The sequence below is a fragment of the Lepisosteus oculatus genome, chromosome 11 (genome assembly GCF_040954835.1).
Source record: "Lepisosteus oculatus isolate fLepOcu1 chromosome 11, fLepOcu1.hap2, whole genome shotgun sequence".
Classification (NCBI taxonomy): domain Eukaryota; kingdom Metazoa; phylum Chordata; class Actinopteri; order Semionotiformes; family Lepisosteidae; genus Lepisosteus; species Lepisosteus oculatus.
Genome location: NC_090706.1, coordinates 130,723 through 145,297, shown reverse-complemented (window position 1 = coordinate 145,297; position 14,575 = coordinate 130,723). Strand labels below are relative to the sequence as shown.

The window sequence follows — 14,575 nt, the reverse complement described above, 5'->3', positions numbered from 1 at the left end:
TCTACAGTAAATACCATCCACTTTAAAGCCTAAAATAATTGAAAACACTTAGTTATGCACATATACACTGTGTTACTGGGACTTAGTCTTTCCAGAGCATTTGGCTACTTCCAGAGAGAGATGTTTCTCTGTGTTTCACCTTGAATACTCAGTGATAAATACACAAACACAGAGTTAATTACTTCCTGCGTTGTGCTGGAGCCCAGAAGGACACAGAACAAATCTGAGAGGTGGCTTCCAAGTTTAGCTCTTAGACCAGTTTCCTCCCAGTTCAGCAATCTACTCCAGCAGAAGTACGGTCTCAAGGTTTCTGTTGTGATGGTGAAGTTGATCTCAACTGGCATTGCTGGAATAAAGTACTTCTAATTATTTCAGGCAATAAAAACCGTGTCAGTTTTTACAGACTCGATTAATGACCACTTATTACACAGGAAATACGGCGTGAGCAGTGCTAAGCGTCTGGTGCATCTTTCCCAGAGGCTTTTGAGGGGATAAAAAGGACCAACCTCGTGAAGCGAGCGGGTCGGTCCTCCTCGCCGCCAGAGGGCGCCGACAGCAGCGTGTCAAACGCCCCTGCCGCCTGTCTTTTAAGGAATGAGCTGTGCTGCGGGTTGGCGTGTCTTTGTTCCGCTGTGGAGTCCGGAGCGAGCGGAGAGCGGTCAGCCCGCAGAGCCCAGCCGGGACGCAGCTGAGCAGGGAGGCCGGGACGGCAGCGCCAGCCTCCTCGGAGCATCCCGAGATCTGCGGACGCGCATCGCCCAGCCGGCGGGGTATCGGCACCTCCAGGCGCCCGTCTCGGCTGGGGGTCCGATCGGGGACCGGGGTCCGGGGAGCCCACCAGCAGGTTGGGAACAAGGATACGGAGCCGTCGGCGGTGCAGCCGGGGGATCTGTGAGGAAGACCGGGACTTTCCTAGGATCGGCTCCGCAGAGTGAATGGGATGGAACCGGGGCCATCTGGAGCAGGTGAGCCGCTTAGACGGGGTCCAGCGGGACCGTGCGGGCAGCTCCGGGTTCGGCGGGGGAGACTGGACCTGCAGGCGGAGCCCCCGACCCTGACGGGCCGAGAAAGCGGCCAGACTGGTTCGTGTGCCCTAGACTGGGGGGAGGTTGCTGGTCCGGGCAGGGTGACAATGGGAATGCTAATTCGGGGGCAGGAAGGCTGGGGTCACATGCGGGGGCGGGGGTCATGCAGCTGAGGAGACTCGGGTCCGACCCGCGCTCTGCACACGCGAGTCAGGTGAGAGGGGCGTGTCGCGAAGTTCGCACGCTGGAGCGGCAGACCTGACAACTTCCAGCGCTGTGGGCAGAGGGTCTGGGCGCCGCGGTGAGGCAGGTCAGGTCCGTGGAGAGCGGGTCTCCGGCGCTCCTGGCTGGTTAACTGCGGGAATCAGGCTCGTCGGCAGCTCAGATCGGATGACAGAGCCGATGCCTCCCAGGGTAGCACTGGCAGAGCTCAAATCTAACTTTCACTGGTTCACACCTTTCTCTGTTCCTACTTATCAGTGATGTTTTTCCATGTCGTGGCTTGACGTTCTCTGCCCTGGCTTCTGTCCGGCTGGGCAGTGTGGTGTGTCCTGTGCCCACAGGGGTGTGTGCTGCAGGCTGCCCAGCGAGCGTCACCAGGGCTCTGGCTCTGTGGTCTGTAGACCAGTGTAAGTGCCGATGGGCACTAGTGGACACAGGTCTGCTGCTGTGTGTGAGGTAGACGTGCCCTGGGAGTGATGTCAGACGCCTGCCTCGCTGCTTCAGCTGTTAAAATGTGTTCTGCAGCTCAGGTCACGCACATGACGGGGTTCACCCCAGAGCTCACTGCTTCCCTACGTTTGCTCTGAGTCTCACACTTCACCTGGTGTTTCTGGCTGCTGGAACATGCTACATGGTGTCCGGGGTTGTTGCAGAGCCCATGTTTCTGTCCTTATTGCTTTCTCGCTGGCTGTTCCCAGGGTGGTGTTGGACAGAATGCTACGGAGAAACGAAACATCTTATTTCTTGTCACAGCTGAAACACAGTTTCTGTGCCAGTTTCCCTCTCTTGTCCTCGTTGATTTTCATTCCTCCTGGCCTGTTCAGTACTGAATCGGTTTGATTGGCTGGGTTAGACTGGTCCAGATGAGCCCAGTTCTGCTGGTGCTGGGAACTGCTGGACACTGTGCTGTTTTGTCCCTGTGAGACAGATGAGGCCTGAGCCGGTGGTCCTGCTCGCTGCTCTGGTCCCCCCGAACTGCCTGAACGGCCACTGCCACCTGGTCTGCAGTCATGGGGGAACCCCGGGTCCCCAGAAAGCTGCAGGTCTGTGCTGCTGTGTTTGCCAGTGTGAGTCACTGACCTGCGCTTTGGTGGAGTCCCTGTGATCCCAGCTCCCCGGCGACAGGGGGTCCTGGTTGGGGGAGAGCAGGTTGTTGGGACAGAGCCGCTGTCTGGCACGCTGGCGCTGTCTGTCGGGTCTGTGGCTGCTGTGTCTCCGCGTCCCTCTGCCAGCTGGCTGTGTGGCTAATTGCTGAAAGGAGGTGTGAGGGACAGGACCTGTGTGTGTGTGTTCTGGCAGGCTCTGCCCCCTCCCCGGGCCCCCGAATCTCCATGACAATGGGCGTCTCCATGCGTCTCCATGGAGCGGCCAGGAATGTGGCGGGGGGCCGGCCGGCTGACCCGAGCAGCTCTCTCTCAGGCACAGAGATGGCGTTGCGCTGCCGGGCGGCAGTGTGCCAGCCCCTCCAGGCGGAGATCTTCCTCGGCCTCCTTCAGGCACACCCTGACGCTTTTATCTCCAGCTCCACACGTCGCGCGAGTCCTGACTGACAGGCTGAGAGCTTGGCTCATCCCCAGGGAGTGACCGTGTGGGCTGAGTCCACTCAGGGAACCACGTGAAAATCATTCCCAGTTAAATTATTCCCATTGTCAGCCTCGGCTCTTGTAAAAGGAGAAACCGATGGATTTAATGCCGCTGCTTCTTTAATTTAATGCCGTCTTTTCAGGCGCAGCTGTCGATGCGGTTTTAACAGATTTTCCTTCTCTCTGCTTCTCCTCACTCCTTCACCTGCTCCTTCTCTCCTCCCTGCCTCTCCCCCTGCCTCCTCTCCCCTGCCTCTCCCTCCCTGCCTCTCCACTCCCTCTCCCCCCCCCGCCTCCCCTCTCTCTCCCCCCTGCCTCTCCTCTCCCTCTCCCTCCCTCTTCCCCCACCTCCCCCCCTGCCTCTCCCCTCCCTCCTCTCCCCTCTCTCTCCCCCTGCCTCTCCTCCTGCCTCTCCTCTCCCCTCCTGCCTCCTCTCTCTCCTCCCTGCCTCTCCCCCTGCCTCCTCTCCCCCTGCCTCTCCCTCCCTGCCTCTCCACTCCCTCTGCCCCCCCCCCCGCCTCCCCTCTCTCTCCCCCCTGCCTCTCCCCTCCCTCTCCTCCCTGCCTCCTCTCCCCTCTCTCTCCCCCTGCCTCTCCTCTCCCCTCCTGCCTCCTCTCTCTCCCCCTGCCTCCCAGTGCCCGCGGGGCCCTTCCCCCCGCCCCTGCAGCAGGTGTTCCAAGCTCCGCGGCGCCCGGGTGTGGGCACGGTGGGGAAACCCATCAAGTTGCTCGCCAACTACTTTGAGGTGGACATCCCCAAGATGGACGTGTATCACTATGAGGTCGACATCAAGCCTGACAAGTGTCCGCGCCGAGTCAACAGGTACGGCCCGGCACGTGAATCCGACTCTCGCTCCTCGGCACCCTGGAGGGGTCAGGGGTCAACAGCAACAGGAAGTCGAGTGAGAGGGAACAGTGCGACTGCAGGTGCCAGCACAGCCTGAGACACAGCCTTGCCTTCAGCAGAAGGCTCGGCGGGATGCAGGGACACGTGAGAAATGCTGGGGTGGTTCTTCCCCCTCTGGGGTGCTGTGTGCATCGCAGTAAGCAGTCTCTCTGTCGCCCCCTGCAGGGAAGTCGTGGAGTACATGGTCCAGCATTTCAAGCCGCAGATCTTTGGCGACAGGAAGCCGGTGTACGACGGCAAGAAGAACATCTACACTGTCATGGCGCTGCCCATCGGCAACGAGCGGGTATGTGGGCTGCCCGCCGGTCACTCTGCCTGATGGTCACTCTGCCCACTGGTCACTCTGCCTGCCCACGCCTGCCGGCAAAAACACGATTCGTTTCACAGATGGCAGCCACAAATCATTGCAGCCAGTTTTTAAAAACAAAAATGAGCAGGTGTGATATTCTGATAGAACAGTGTAAGAATGAGAGATATCGGTGGGTTTGTGTGAGACTTCGCTCCCCCCCATCGTCTCGCTCTCCGACCCCCAGGTGGATTTTGAGGTGACGATCCCGGGCGAGGGGAAGGACCGGATCTTCAAGGTGTCGATCCGCTGGTTGGCCATCGTGAGCTGGCGGCTCCTGCAGGAGGCGCTGGTGAGCGGGCGGCTGCAGGTGCCGCTGGACTCGGTGCAGGCGCTGGACGTCGCCATGAGGCATCTGGCCTCCATGAGGTACTTCCTGGCCTGGCTGGCTGTGGGTTTGCATAGCAGCAGGGTCGTCATGTCTGAGCACAGTCACACACACTCCTGCATAGCAATAGGGCTGTAATGTCTGAGCAGTGTCTGTTAAGGCACTTGCAGTGAGTCACACACACACACTCCTGCGTAGTGGCAGGGCTGTGCGTTAGGGTCTAGCGGGGTCATACGCAGGGCAAGTGTGTCTGCCCTGACGGTTCTGTCCTCTTTCCCAGCTTCACTCGGGACTGGAATTGCCAATAACCAGTTTGGCAAATGGCTGTACAGTATCTAAAGGTTCTTGCACCAGTGCTGTACTCAAACGATGAGTGGACCACAGTATGAATGGGGTTTAAAGTACTGTTGTGGGCTGGGAGGGCTCATGTGACTGTGTTAAGGAGTTTGCAGTGAGCAAAAACTCGATGGAGTGGTGGTGTACAGCTGAGCTGTGCTCATTCTCTCAGCCTGTCTGCCTCTCTTCTCTCCCCCTCTCCCCTGCGCAGGTACACCCCAGTGGGGCGCTCTTTCTTCTCTCCCCCCGAGGGGTATTACCACCCCCTGGGCGGGGGGCGCGAGGTGTGGTTCGGGTTCCACCAGTCTGTGAGGCCGGCCATGTGGAAGATGATGCTCAACATTGACGGTGAGTCTCCCACAGTGAGCTGGGGTCCTGGGGCTCTGCCCTGAGCTGTGTCTGTCTGTGCCTGTGTGTTGGACAGCGCAGTCAGTTGCAGGGTGGGGCCAACGCTCTTGTCTCTCTCAGTGTCGGCCACAGCGTTCTATAAGGCCCAGCCGGTCATTGAGTTCATGTGTGAGGTCCTGGACATCCGCAACATCGACGAGCAGCCCAAGTCGCTGACCGACTCGCAGAGGGTGCGCTTCACCAAGGAGATCAAAGGTGAGAGGGGCAGCCACCCGCCAGGGGGCTCCTGGAGAGGAGCTCTGGGGCACTGGGCTGCAGGGGCAGTGGGGCTCTGGGGCTCAGGGGTGCAGGGAGGGTGGGGCTCTTGGCGCTGGGCTGCAGGGGAAGGTGTCTGTTTGGAATAAGCATCAGTCGCCCGCAGATGAAGTGTTTGTTCAAAATAAATTGAGGTCCTTATTTGACCCGGGAGGATTTTGTTTCATATTAACATTAATATGAGTATATGAGTATATTCCTCAAAAGACAATTGGCAAGATCCATAGCAAACCAAGTACTTGCTCAGCACGGACAGCAGTGGGCAGCAGTGAGCTAGTCTGTGGTTCTTGGAGCTTACAGCTGTCTGACGTGGCTGTGGGGAAATTTAACACCTCCGATAACCTGCAACCCACCGTGACTTCTGACGGCCCCCTCTCTTTCTGTGCGCAGGGCTGAAGGTGGAGGTGACGCACTGCGGTCAGATGAAGAGGAAATATCGCGTCTGCAATGTCACACGCCGCCCTGCCAGCCACCAAACGTGAGTCCCTCAAGGGTGAGGGGTTGGCTGTTCTGTTGCCGTGCTTCTTACCTTCTCTTACTCACTGTGTTTTGGTAATCCTATCTGAAAGCCTGATTGTGCTGTGAAGCAGTTCTGCTAGATGTCCTGCTCTTTTCTGGCTGGCACAGCAGAGCCAGATCTCGCCAGAGTGTGGACGTTGATGTTTCCTTTGTCCCGATTCCATTCACACACCTCGGGAACGCTGGGTTTGTGCCATCGTGACACCTGCGGCCAAACCCCTCACTCAGCCACCAAAATCAAAACCAGCTCTAATCCCTGGGCTGATTTCTTCCTTGGTATAAAAAATCCTTTGTACACGGAAAGTTCAGAACCGGAGGCACTTCTTTGTGCAAAGGCTGGAGGGAGGCAAAGGGAAGCTGATATCCTGAAACAAATCTGTCCAGGTGCAGGTTCAACTGATGTCTCAGCAGTTGTCTTTCTTGCACCTGCGACTCTCGCTGGGTTGAACTTAAATCCCATGAGTGTACTGATGTAGAGTCAGGATTAAATAACCACCTCCTGTTATTCTGAGATACGTCTTGAAATCTGAGCCTGAAATAAGCTGTTTTTTCACAGAATTGTAAAGATAATGTATTTCACGGTTAAAGGATCATTGTTACAGCGTTATTTTCAGAAAAACCCTTATTCTGCTTGGAAAATCCTGGCATGTGAAAGTGAACAGGCCGTCAGAGCCTGCAGAAGAGGATTCGTCTGTGAGAAGCCGTTGGTACTGACTGTGCTCCAGACTGGGCTTGGATCGCTGTAAAAGCACAATTAACCCTAATCTGTAGCCTCCTCTCTGCAGGTTCCCACTGCAGCTGGAGAACGGCCAGACGGTGGAGTGCACTGTGGCCCAGTACTTCAAGCAGAAGTACAGCCTGCAGCTGAAGTACCCTCACCTGCCCTGCCTGCAGGTGGGGCAGGAGCAGAAACACACCTATCTGCCCCTGGAGGTAAGACTGGTGACTGAGCCTCACTCTCGGCTTTTTCACAAGACTGTGCTGTGAGACTGTGGCACTTTGGCCAAGAAGAGTGAGAGACAGGCAGAGAAAGCAGACAAGAGGAAGACAAATGTGACACATTCAGACAAATATAAAATATTTGTCCCCAGATACTGTCTCTGAGTGATGTTTAGAAGATGAGTCTGGTTCAGCTGTCACCTCACTGTGCTGGAACAGACCAGAACAAGGGATCGGTCTCTGAGATGGGCCCAGGTCGGGCCCAGGTCTTTCAGTGGGGCCTGGCTCTGAGTGCTGCGCCCTCTGGGGACAGGAAGTGACCCTCTTGTGCCCCACAGGTGTGTAACATTGTGGCGGGGCAGCGCTGCATCAAGAAACTGACGGATAACCAGACCTCCACCATGATCAAAGCCACAGCGCGCTCTGCGCCCGACAGGCAGGAGGAGATCAGCCGGCTGGTGAGTGTGGCAGCTGGGGGCCACTGGGGGGCCCCTGGGGAGCCACCATTGGTTTCATCTCCTCTTTCTCTCTTCCTGTCCAGATGAAGAATGCCAGTTACAATCTGGACCCCTATATCCAGGAGTTTGGGATCAAGGTGAAGGACGACATGGCGGAGGTGACGGGCAGGGTGCTGCCGGCTCCAATCCTACAGTATGGAGGCCGGGTGAGAGAGGGGTCTGGAGTCGGGGGAGCAGAGCACCTGCGGAGGACCGAGAGGCACCAGAGCGGATAAACTCTTCACTCTGTGCTGACAGGCGTTTGTGCTGCTCCAACAGAACCGGGCCATCGCCACGCCCAACCAGGGCGTGTGGGACATGAGGGGGAAGCAGTTCTACAACGGGATCGAGATCAAGGTGTGGGCTGTCGCCTGCTTCGCGCCCCAGAAACAGTGTCGGGAGGACCTGCTGAAGTGAGTGCGCTGCTGCTTACTCAGGAGGGGGGGCAGAGCAGTGTGGGGGTGGGGTCAGTGTTGGGGAGTGCAGTCAGGTGTGGGGGGGTGAGGTCAGTGGGGTAGAGCAGGTTGAAGATACTGGTCATGATTAATGCCCCCAGTGTGTTTTGTTACATTCACTGTTCTTGCAGCTGGGCCGGTGGGCTGAGTGAGACAGGACTGGGAACTCCGGGTTGTCGCTGCTGTCTTGAACAGAAGGTCGTTACACTCAGCCAGGCGTCAGGTGGTCTGGGATGGGGTTAGAAGTGGCTCCTTTGCTTCTGTCTTTGCAGAAATTTCACAGACCAGCTGCGCAAGATCTCGAAGGACGCGGGGATGCCCATCCAGGGCCAGCCGTGCTTCTGTAAATACGCGCAGGGCGCCGACAGCGTGGAGCCCATGTTCCGCCACTTGAAGAACACCTATTCAGGCCTGCAGCTCATCATCGTCATTCTCCCAGGAAAGACTCCAGTCTACGGTACGACTGGCTTTGGCCACGTGTCTGTTTCTCCGTCTCGCTGCCCAGCTCGGTCTCTGTTCCACTCTGTGCTGCTCGTGCTCTTGCTGGCCGCTGCCTCTCCCCTCACTCTCTGCCCCTCGCTGTCTCTGTCTCCAGCGGAGGTGAAGCGGGTGGGAGACACTCTGCTGGGAATGGCCACCCAGTGTGTCCAGGTGAAGAACGTGGTGAAGACCTCCCCTCAGACCCTCTCCAACCTCTGCCTCAAAATCAACGTCAAGCTGGGTGGCATCAACAACATCCTGGTGCCCCATCAGCGGTGAGAGACCTGGGGGGTCGTGGGGTCACGTGGGTGTGTGAGGGGGCAGGGGGTTCTTGGGGGTGTGTGTGAGAGGGCAGGGGGTTCTTGGGTGTGTGTGAGGAGGCAGGGGGTTCTGAGGTGTGTGTGAGGGGGCAGGTGGTTCTTAGGTGTGTGCGAGGGGGCAGGTGGTTCTTAGGTGTGTGTGAGGGGGCAGGTGGTTCTTAGGTGTGTGCGAGGGGGCAGGTGGTTCTTAGGTGTGTGCGAGGGGGCAGGTGGTTCTTAGGTGTGTGCGAGGGGGCAGGTGGTTCTTAGGTGTGTGCGAGGGGGCAGGTGGTTCTTAGGTGTGTGCAAGGGGGCAGGTGGTTCTTAGGTGTGTGCGAGGGGGCAGGTGGTTCTTAGGTGTGTGCGAGGGGGCAGGGGGTTCTTGGGTGTGTGTGAGAGCCTCACAAGCCGTGCTGTCCCTGATGCTGCTCTCGGCTCTGCTGTTGCAGCTCCGCTGTCTTCCAGCAGCCGGTGATCTTCCTGGGCGCCGATGTGACGCACCCTCCAGCAGGCGACGGGAAGAAGCCCTCCATTACTGCCGTGAGCGATCGTCCCTGCCGGCCTGTCGCGCCCTCACACTTCCCTGGCCTCATGCTGAAGCTGTAACAACACAGAGTACCCAGCCCTATCCAGAACCACACAGGAGCGAGAAGGCGGGGGCAGGCTGTGTGGGTCTGAGGGTGGCGACGGCAGTGTTTTGGAAAAGGGGGGTGAAGGTGTCCCTGAGTGGTAGTGGGAGCTCTGTGCTGTGGGACAGTGTGTTCCATCTGTGTTAGACACACCCGGTGGGGAATCCTGGACGCGCAGAGTAAGAGGAGGAGAATTGCTCTGTGATGACTCACCCCTCCCCCTCCTCCTCCCTCGCCGGCCCTGGTTGAGTGACATCACCCCCCCATCTCTGACGTTGCTGCTATCCCACGCTGCACTGGGCTCCTTCTGATTCACTGCACTGCTCTGCCAACAAAGCCGTTGTCTAGCAACGCTGACGAGCGCCTGACTCACACAGTGACTGAGCCGCGGCATTGTTCACAGAGGCCGGCAGCTGCTTTGCGCGGAGACAGGGTGGGCAGTGAGGAGAGGATGTGCGGCTCGCACTGCGCAGGGTGTGGAGGGAACTAAGAAGAAACGGTGCTGTGGGTGGGCGTGCTGGTATGTGGGCTGGTGTCTTACTTCCCCTGCAGGAAGCTGGGGAGAGAAGCCACACTGACTCAGCACTGTACTCTTTCGGTTTCTGATGGCCTCTCCTGTTCACTGGTTCTTTCTGTTATTTGCCTTTTCTTTATTCTCTCACGCCTGGTATGTTCCTCTGCCACCGTCTCGCTCAGTCCTCTCCACAGTTGATACCATCTGATCGCTGCAGCTCTGTCTGAATTCAGCAGACAGTTGGCCTGAGCTGTGGAGCCTGAGACCCCGGGACATAAGCAATGTGGGGAAGAGCAGCAGGTCCTGGTGGTCTGAATGCCCGTTTCTTCGTTTGTCTTTCCGCCCCATCTAGGTGGTGGGTAGTATGGACGCCCACCCCAGCCGGTACTGTGCCACAGTGCGAGTGCAGCGTCCCCGGCAGGAGATCATAGAGGACCTTTCCTATATGGTTCGGGAGCTGCTGATCCAGTTCTACAAGTCGACTCGCTTCAAGCCCACCCGGATCATCTTCTATCGGGACGGGGTGCCGGAAGGACAGCTGCCCCAGGTACAGCTCTAGACTGGACCGGGTCGGGTCGGCTGGTCACAGTGTAGCCCAGGAGGTCTTGTTGTGCCATGAAGCTCAGACCCTCACTGTCCCTCGGCTTTCTGTCCCCAGATCCTCCACTACGAGCTGCTGGCCATCCGGGATGCCTGCATCAAGCTGGAGAAGGACTACCAGCCCGGCATCACCTACATCGTGGTGCAGAAGAGACACCACACCCGGCTCTTCTGCGCCGACAAGGCTGAGCGGGTGAGGGAGTGCCTCAGCCCCTCTTCCTTCACTGCTCGCTCTTGACTGTGGGTCAGGTCTGGCGTCTTCCTGGTGTCTGAGTGCTGCTTGTCTCTCTCCGCTCAGATCGGGAAGAGTGGGAACATTCCTGCGGGCACCACCGTGGACACCAGCATCACCCACCCCTTCGAGTTCGACTTCTATCTGTGCAGCCACGCTGGCATTCAGGTGGGATACAAGTGCAGCGCTCTCCGTCGACAGCAAAGTGTGAGGAGCTTCAGCAGACGCACAGCCTGTAGAGGCTCAGCTCACAGAGCTCGGAAAATCACTCTTCACCTGCCTCAAAACAAGCCTGCAGTGCAGAAATAAGATGCCATGGGCTCTCAATTAATATACTTAAGAGATCACAAATGGTGACCTGCCAGCACAATCCTGCAAGCCCTGGTTCTTAAGCGCACTCGCAGCCAGGGTATGTGTAGCTTGAGCAGAGCTCTGGGGTGAAAGCTGTACTTGTTTCCTTGAGATCTGGCTCTTCTGCTGCAGACCAGCAAGCCCTGGGCTTGTCCAGGCTGACGGTGCCCAGGCCTGACTGCAGTCTCCCTCCTGTCTCCCTTGTAGGGTACCAGCCGCCCCTCACACTACTACGTCCTCTGGGACGATAATCGCTTCACGGCGGATGAACTGCAGATTCTCACCTACCAGCTGTGCCACACCTATGTGCGCTGCACGCGCTCCGTCTCCATCCCTGCGCCCGCCTACTACGCGCGGCTGGTGGCGTTCCGCGCCCGCTACCACCTGGTGGACAAGGAGCACGACAGGTGAGGGGGGAGCAGCCCGGCACGTTGTGATGGTGTCGTTCTCGCCATGGTGCTCTGCTCTCCAGTGAGCTGGAGGCCGTTGTCTCGGCGGTGCTCTGCCCTCCAGTGATCCAGGGTCTGCCTTTCTCTTGCAGTGGGGAGGGAAGCCACATCTCCGGCCAGAGTAACGGTCGGGACCCCCAGGCCCTGGCCAAAGCCGTGCAGGTTCACCAGGACACCCTACGGACCATGTACTTCGCCTGAGCCGCGCCCTCCCAGCACACCTCACGGACCTCACTGAGCCAGAGCGGCCCGAACCCAGGGCCGTCCTCCTGAAGCACAGACTGCTGCGAGCAGCTGGACGTGGCTCCGCACTCACCAGGAAACTGTTTCTAAGACTCCGGGATTTTATTTTTTTTATATATATTATATATAGAAGTATATATATTTACACTTCCGAGTATGTATGCAATACTGAGGAAAGGAGCTGAGGTCCTTGACTGCCCACACATGCTGCCTCTGTCTGTGGACTCGCCTCCCACAGACAGCCCGTAGAGTTAGATCTGCAACGTGTTGAGGAAGTTTTTTTTACTGAAAAAAACTTTCCTTATGTTTTTATCCTTTTGTTATTGTTTTAAAATGTTTATTTTTACCCAAGGTAAGGTACAATAGCACTTGCTTGTCTTAGGCCTGCTAGGCTGTGTGTTCGCAGGGAGAGGAGGGAGGGCCGTAGGTCAGCGTGCTGTCGATTGGAGAGTGCCTTACCACAGTGCTGGGACGAGGAGAAGCAGCTGCCCGTATGGACACACTGGTGCCAGGGCCCACCTGGGGTGCTGGGACTCCTGACTCTCCCTCTGATTTGCCTGTCCCTGCTGCTCCGGAGCAAACAAACCGGTCTGCACAGGAGGGAGAGGTCAGCAGAGACCTGGATGAGCTATGTGTGCTCGCTAGCTCTGTGGAGCTGTGGAGGAAAGCCCAATGTGAACTGAGCTGTGGGTTCAAGACCTCGCAGGGCCTGCATCTTCAGCAAGTCCATCATTTCATCTGTCCACGTTCACAGTCTCCTTCTCTGTCGTCACTCAGCTTTGTGCAGCGATTCACCAGCCGGGAGCACGGTGGCTGTGGGACTGTACACAGACGCAGGCCACGCGGCAGCGTCCTCTCGAGCAGCAGCTTGGCTTCTGAAGACAGCTGAGCAACACTTCTATGCATGTCCACAGGGCACACGGGTTACAACAACGCTGACGGCGCACACTCCTCTGTTCTTCCTCGCACGCTGGTCTCGCCTGTCGAGGGCTCTCTGCGTGCCCTGCCAGACCCCTGGCACAGCGACAGTCTCTCCTCTCCGCGGCAGCTCTATTGCGCCCCGCAGGGGGCAGAGAGAGCCAGGCTGTTGCTCTTGGCTGCAGCTGCCCCCTAGAGAGAGAGGGAGCATCGTCTGTTGTCCAGCAGCTGGAGGTGTGCTGCAGTGCACGATGTTGACCCAGGGCAGCTTGACTCATAATTACAGTGTTCTGGGCCCAGTATAGACCCTCAGACAAGGACTCGTGTTTTCCAAGCGGTTTTGACAAATTCCATCCCTGTTACTGGTCCCTGTGTCTCACTGAAGCCCCAGGTGCTTTTTTTTGTTCAGTAGCATCAATTACTATGTAAATAATGAAATATAGGACCCTGCCTGCCTATGTTTAGATTTAAAATATTGTCAAAACTTCTCAGAATGCACAGATGTGGTTCTTAGTCTGACGGCATAATTTGCTCAGTTTGAACATCGGTGAATAGCGACAGACGCCCTGCCTGCAGTATCACCTGGTCTCCTCCGGGGGAGCCCCTGACCTCTTACCCAGCTATGCAGAGATGCAGAGATGCACTGTGCACTCCTTCGCCCACAGCTTGGACATCTCTTTCGCTGCTCCCTCAGCTCGGGCCCCAGCTGCTCGGGGTCAGTGCGGGATGGGGGAGTGGCCGAAGGGGAGAGACGAGAGCCGTGTCGCAGACCGGTGCCAGGATGTGTGCGAGCGCAGAGTCCAGGCTGAATCAGCAATATGCCACTGCGGACTGTAGTCCAGATATAGCACTTCCGAACAGAACCGATAGGGAATATGGAAACTAGTTCTCATGGGTCAGTATTAAATAGTGTGAAATGTTCTGGTTATTTTTTGAATAAAATGTGTGTTTTTATTATGCTTGTGTTTGTATAATTTTTCTTTAGCATTATTTTTAGACACTTCAGCTTTTATTTTTTATGCATCCTGAAAGACTGTGATCACTTAGTTTAAAGGGAGTGATATCAGGCCTTTTCTGGGCCGTGAGTTCATCTGTGTTTGAACCCAAGGCCAAGGCTGTGGAGGGCCTCGTGCTGAAAAGCTCTATACGAGTGCAAGGTATTGTTTTTCATGTTTATTATTAACTGGCGCACACAGTAGCAGATGGGCACTGTCACTGTCCACCCACACGGGGTTTCTGCCAGGTAGCTCTGTGGTTGAGGGGCATTAGGGGCATCCCTCACTGGTGCAGACGCTGCCCTAGAGAGGGGAGAGGGTGAAAGCTCCAAAATTCCTGGGGCTTCTGATTGTGACGGCTGCTTCATTTCCAGATTAATACAATGTAGTTTTGGCTATAGTTTTCATTATTTTACACAGTTCTAACCTAAACAAAGCTGATAAAAATAACTTGTTGGTAATCGCTGTATTAACTGGCCGAACTGCTTCAGAATAGTGGACTATGAAGCACAGTGGTGGCAGGCGTGTCTCCTGTGGGCCAGGCGGACTCCTCCACACTGGTTTGCGTCTGAGCACTGGGTGTCCATTACCATGACTCTTGACTAGACAAGTAGCAAATGACCAAGTGCATTCTGAAACACCTTTTTATATACCTGCTTAATTATATGGACTAGTATAAAATTGTTTTAACATTGTTTTGACCTGAAGCTTGATGCCAGCGTGGTTGTCCCCTCTGGACACTCTCTATAGTTGAGTGTAGAAAAAGGGTCTTATGTTATTGCACCACCTATTGAAGGGGCAGTGTGGACACATCCATCAGGCCTGCTTGGAAAAGGAAAGAGTAAATCAAATAAACTGCGCAGGGCAGACCCAGGGTGCTGTCTGTGTGGAGTTTGCATGTTCTCACTGGGTACATGAGGGTTTCCTCCTACATTCCTGTGGGAGACATGGAAAACTGTCCCTGGTGTGTGTGTGTGTGTGTGTGTGTGTGTGTGTCCTGTGATGGGCTGGCCCTGGTGTGTGTGTGTCTGTGAGTGTCCTGTGAT

General features: G+C 56.5%; 1 protein-coding gene across 1 annotated transcript; it reads left to right on the top strand.

The window, feature by feature from the left end:
• The first annotated feature begins 509 nt into the window (after positions 1 to 509).
• ago1 (argonaute RISC component 1) lies at positions 510 to 13,491 on the top strand. Its single transcript, XM_069196191.1, has 19 exons — positions 510 to 965; positions 3,466 to 3,652; positions 3,902 to 4,022; positions 4,270 to 4,451; positions 4,958 to 5,094; positions 5,215 to 5,349; positions 5,800 to 5,887; positions 6,714 to 6,861; positions 7,206 to 7,325; positions 7,409 to 7,531; positions 7,644 to 7,777; positions 8,092 to 8,276; positions 8,415 to 8,574; positions 9,048 to 9,138; positions 10,094 to 10,288; positions 10,400 to 10,534; positions 10,640 to 10,741; positions 11,132 to 11,331; positions 11,466 to 13,491. Exons 1-19 carry the CDS (start codon positions 941 to 943, stop codon positions 11,572 to 11,574), a joined length of 2,577 nt encoding a protein of 858 aa, XP_069052292.1. The 5' UTR covers positions 510 to 940; the 3' UTR covers positions 11,575 to 13,491.
• Positions 13,492 to 14,575: the final 1,084 nt, after the last annotated feature.

Bases quoted from the DNA above. Each gene is read 5' to 3' on its own strand.
- ago1 (XM_069196191.1), top strand. From the start codon at position 941: ATGGAACCGGGGCCATCTGGAGCAG. The intron at 5,095-5,214 runs GTGAGTCTCCCA...TGTCTCTCTCAG, and splicing joins GATGATGCTCAACATTGACG to TGTCGGCCACAGCGTTCTAT. The intron at 8,277-8,414 runs GTACGACTGGCT...CTCTGTCTCCAG, and splicing joins AGGAAAGACTCCAGTCTACG to CGGAGGTGAAGCGGGTGGGA.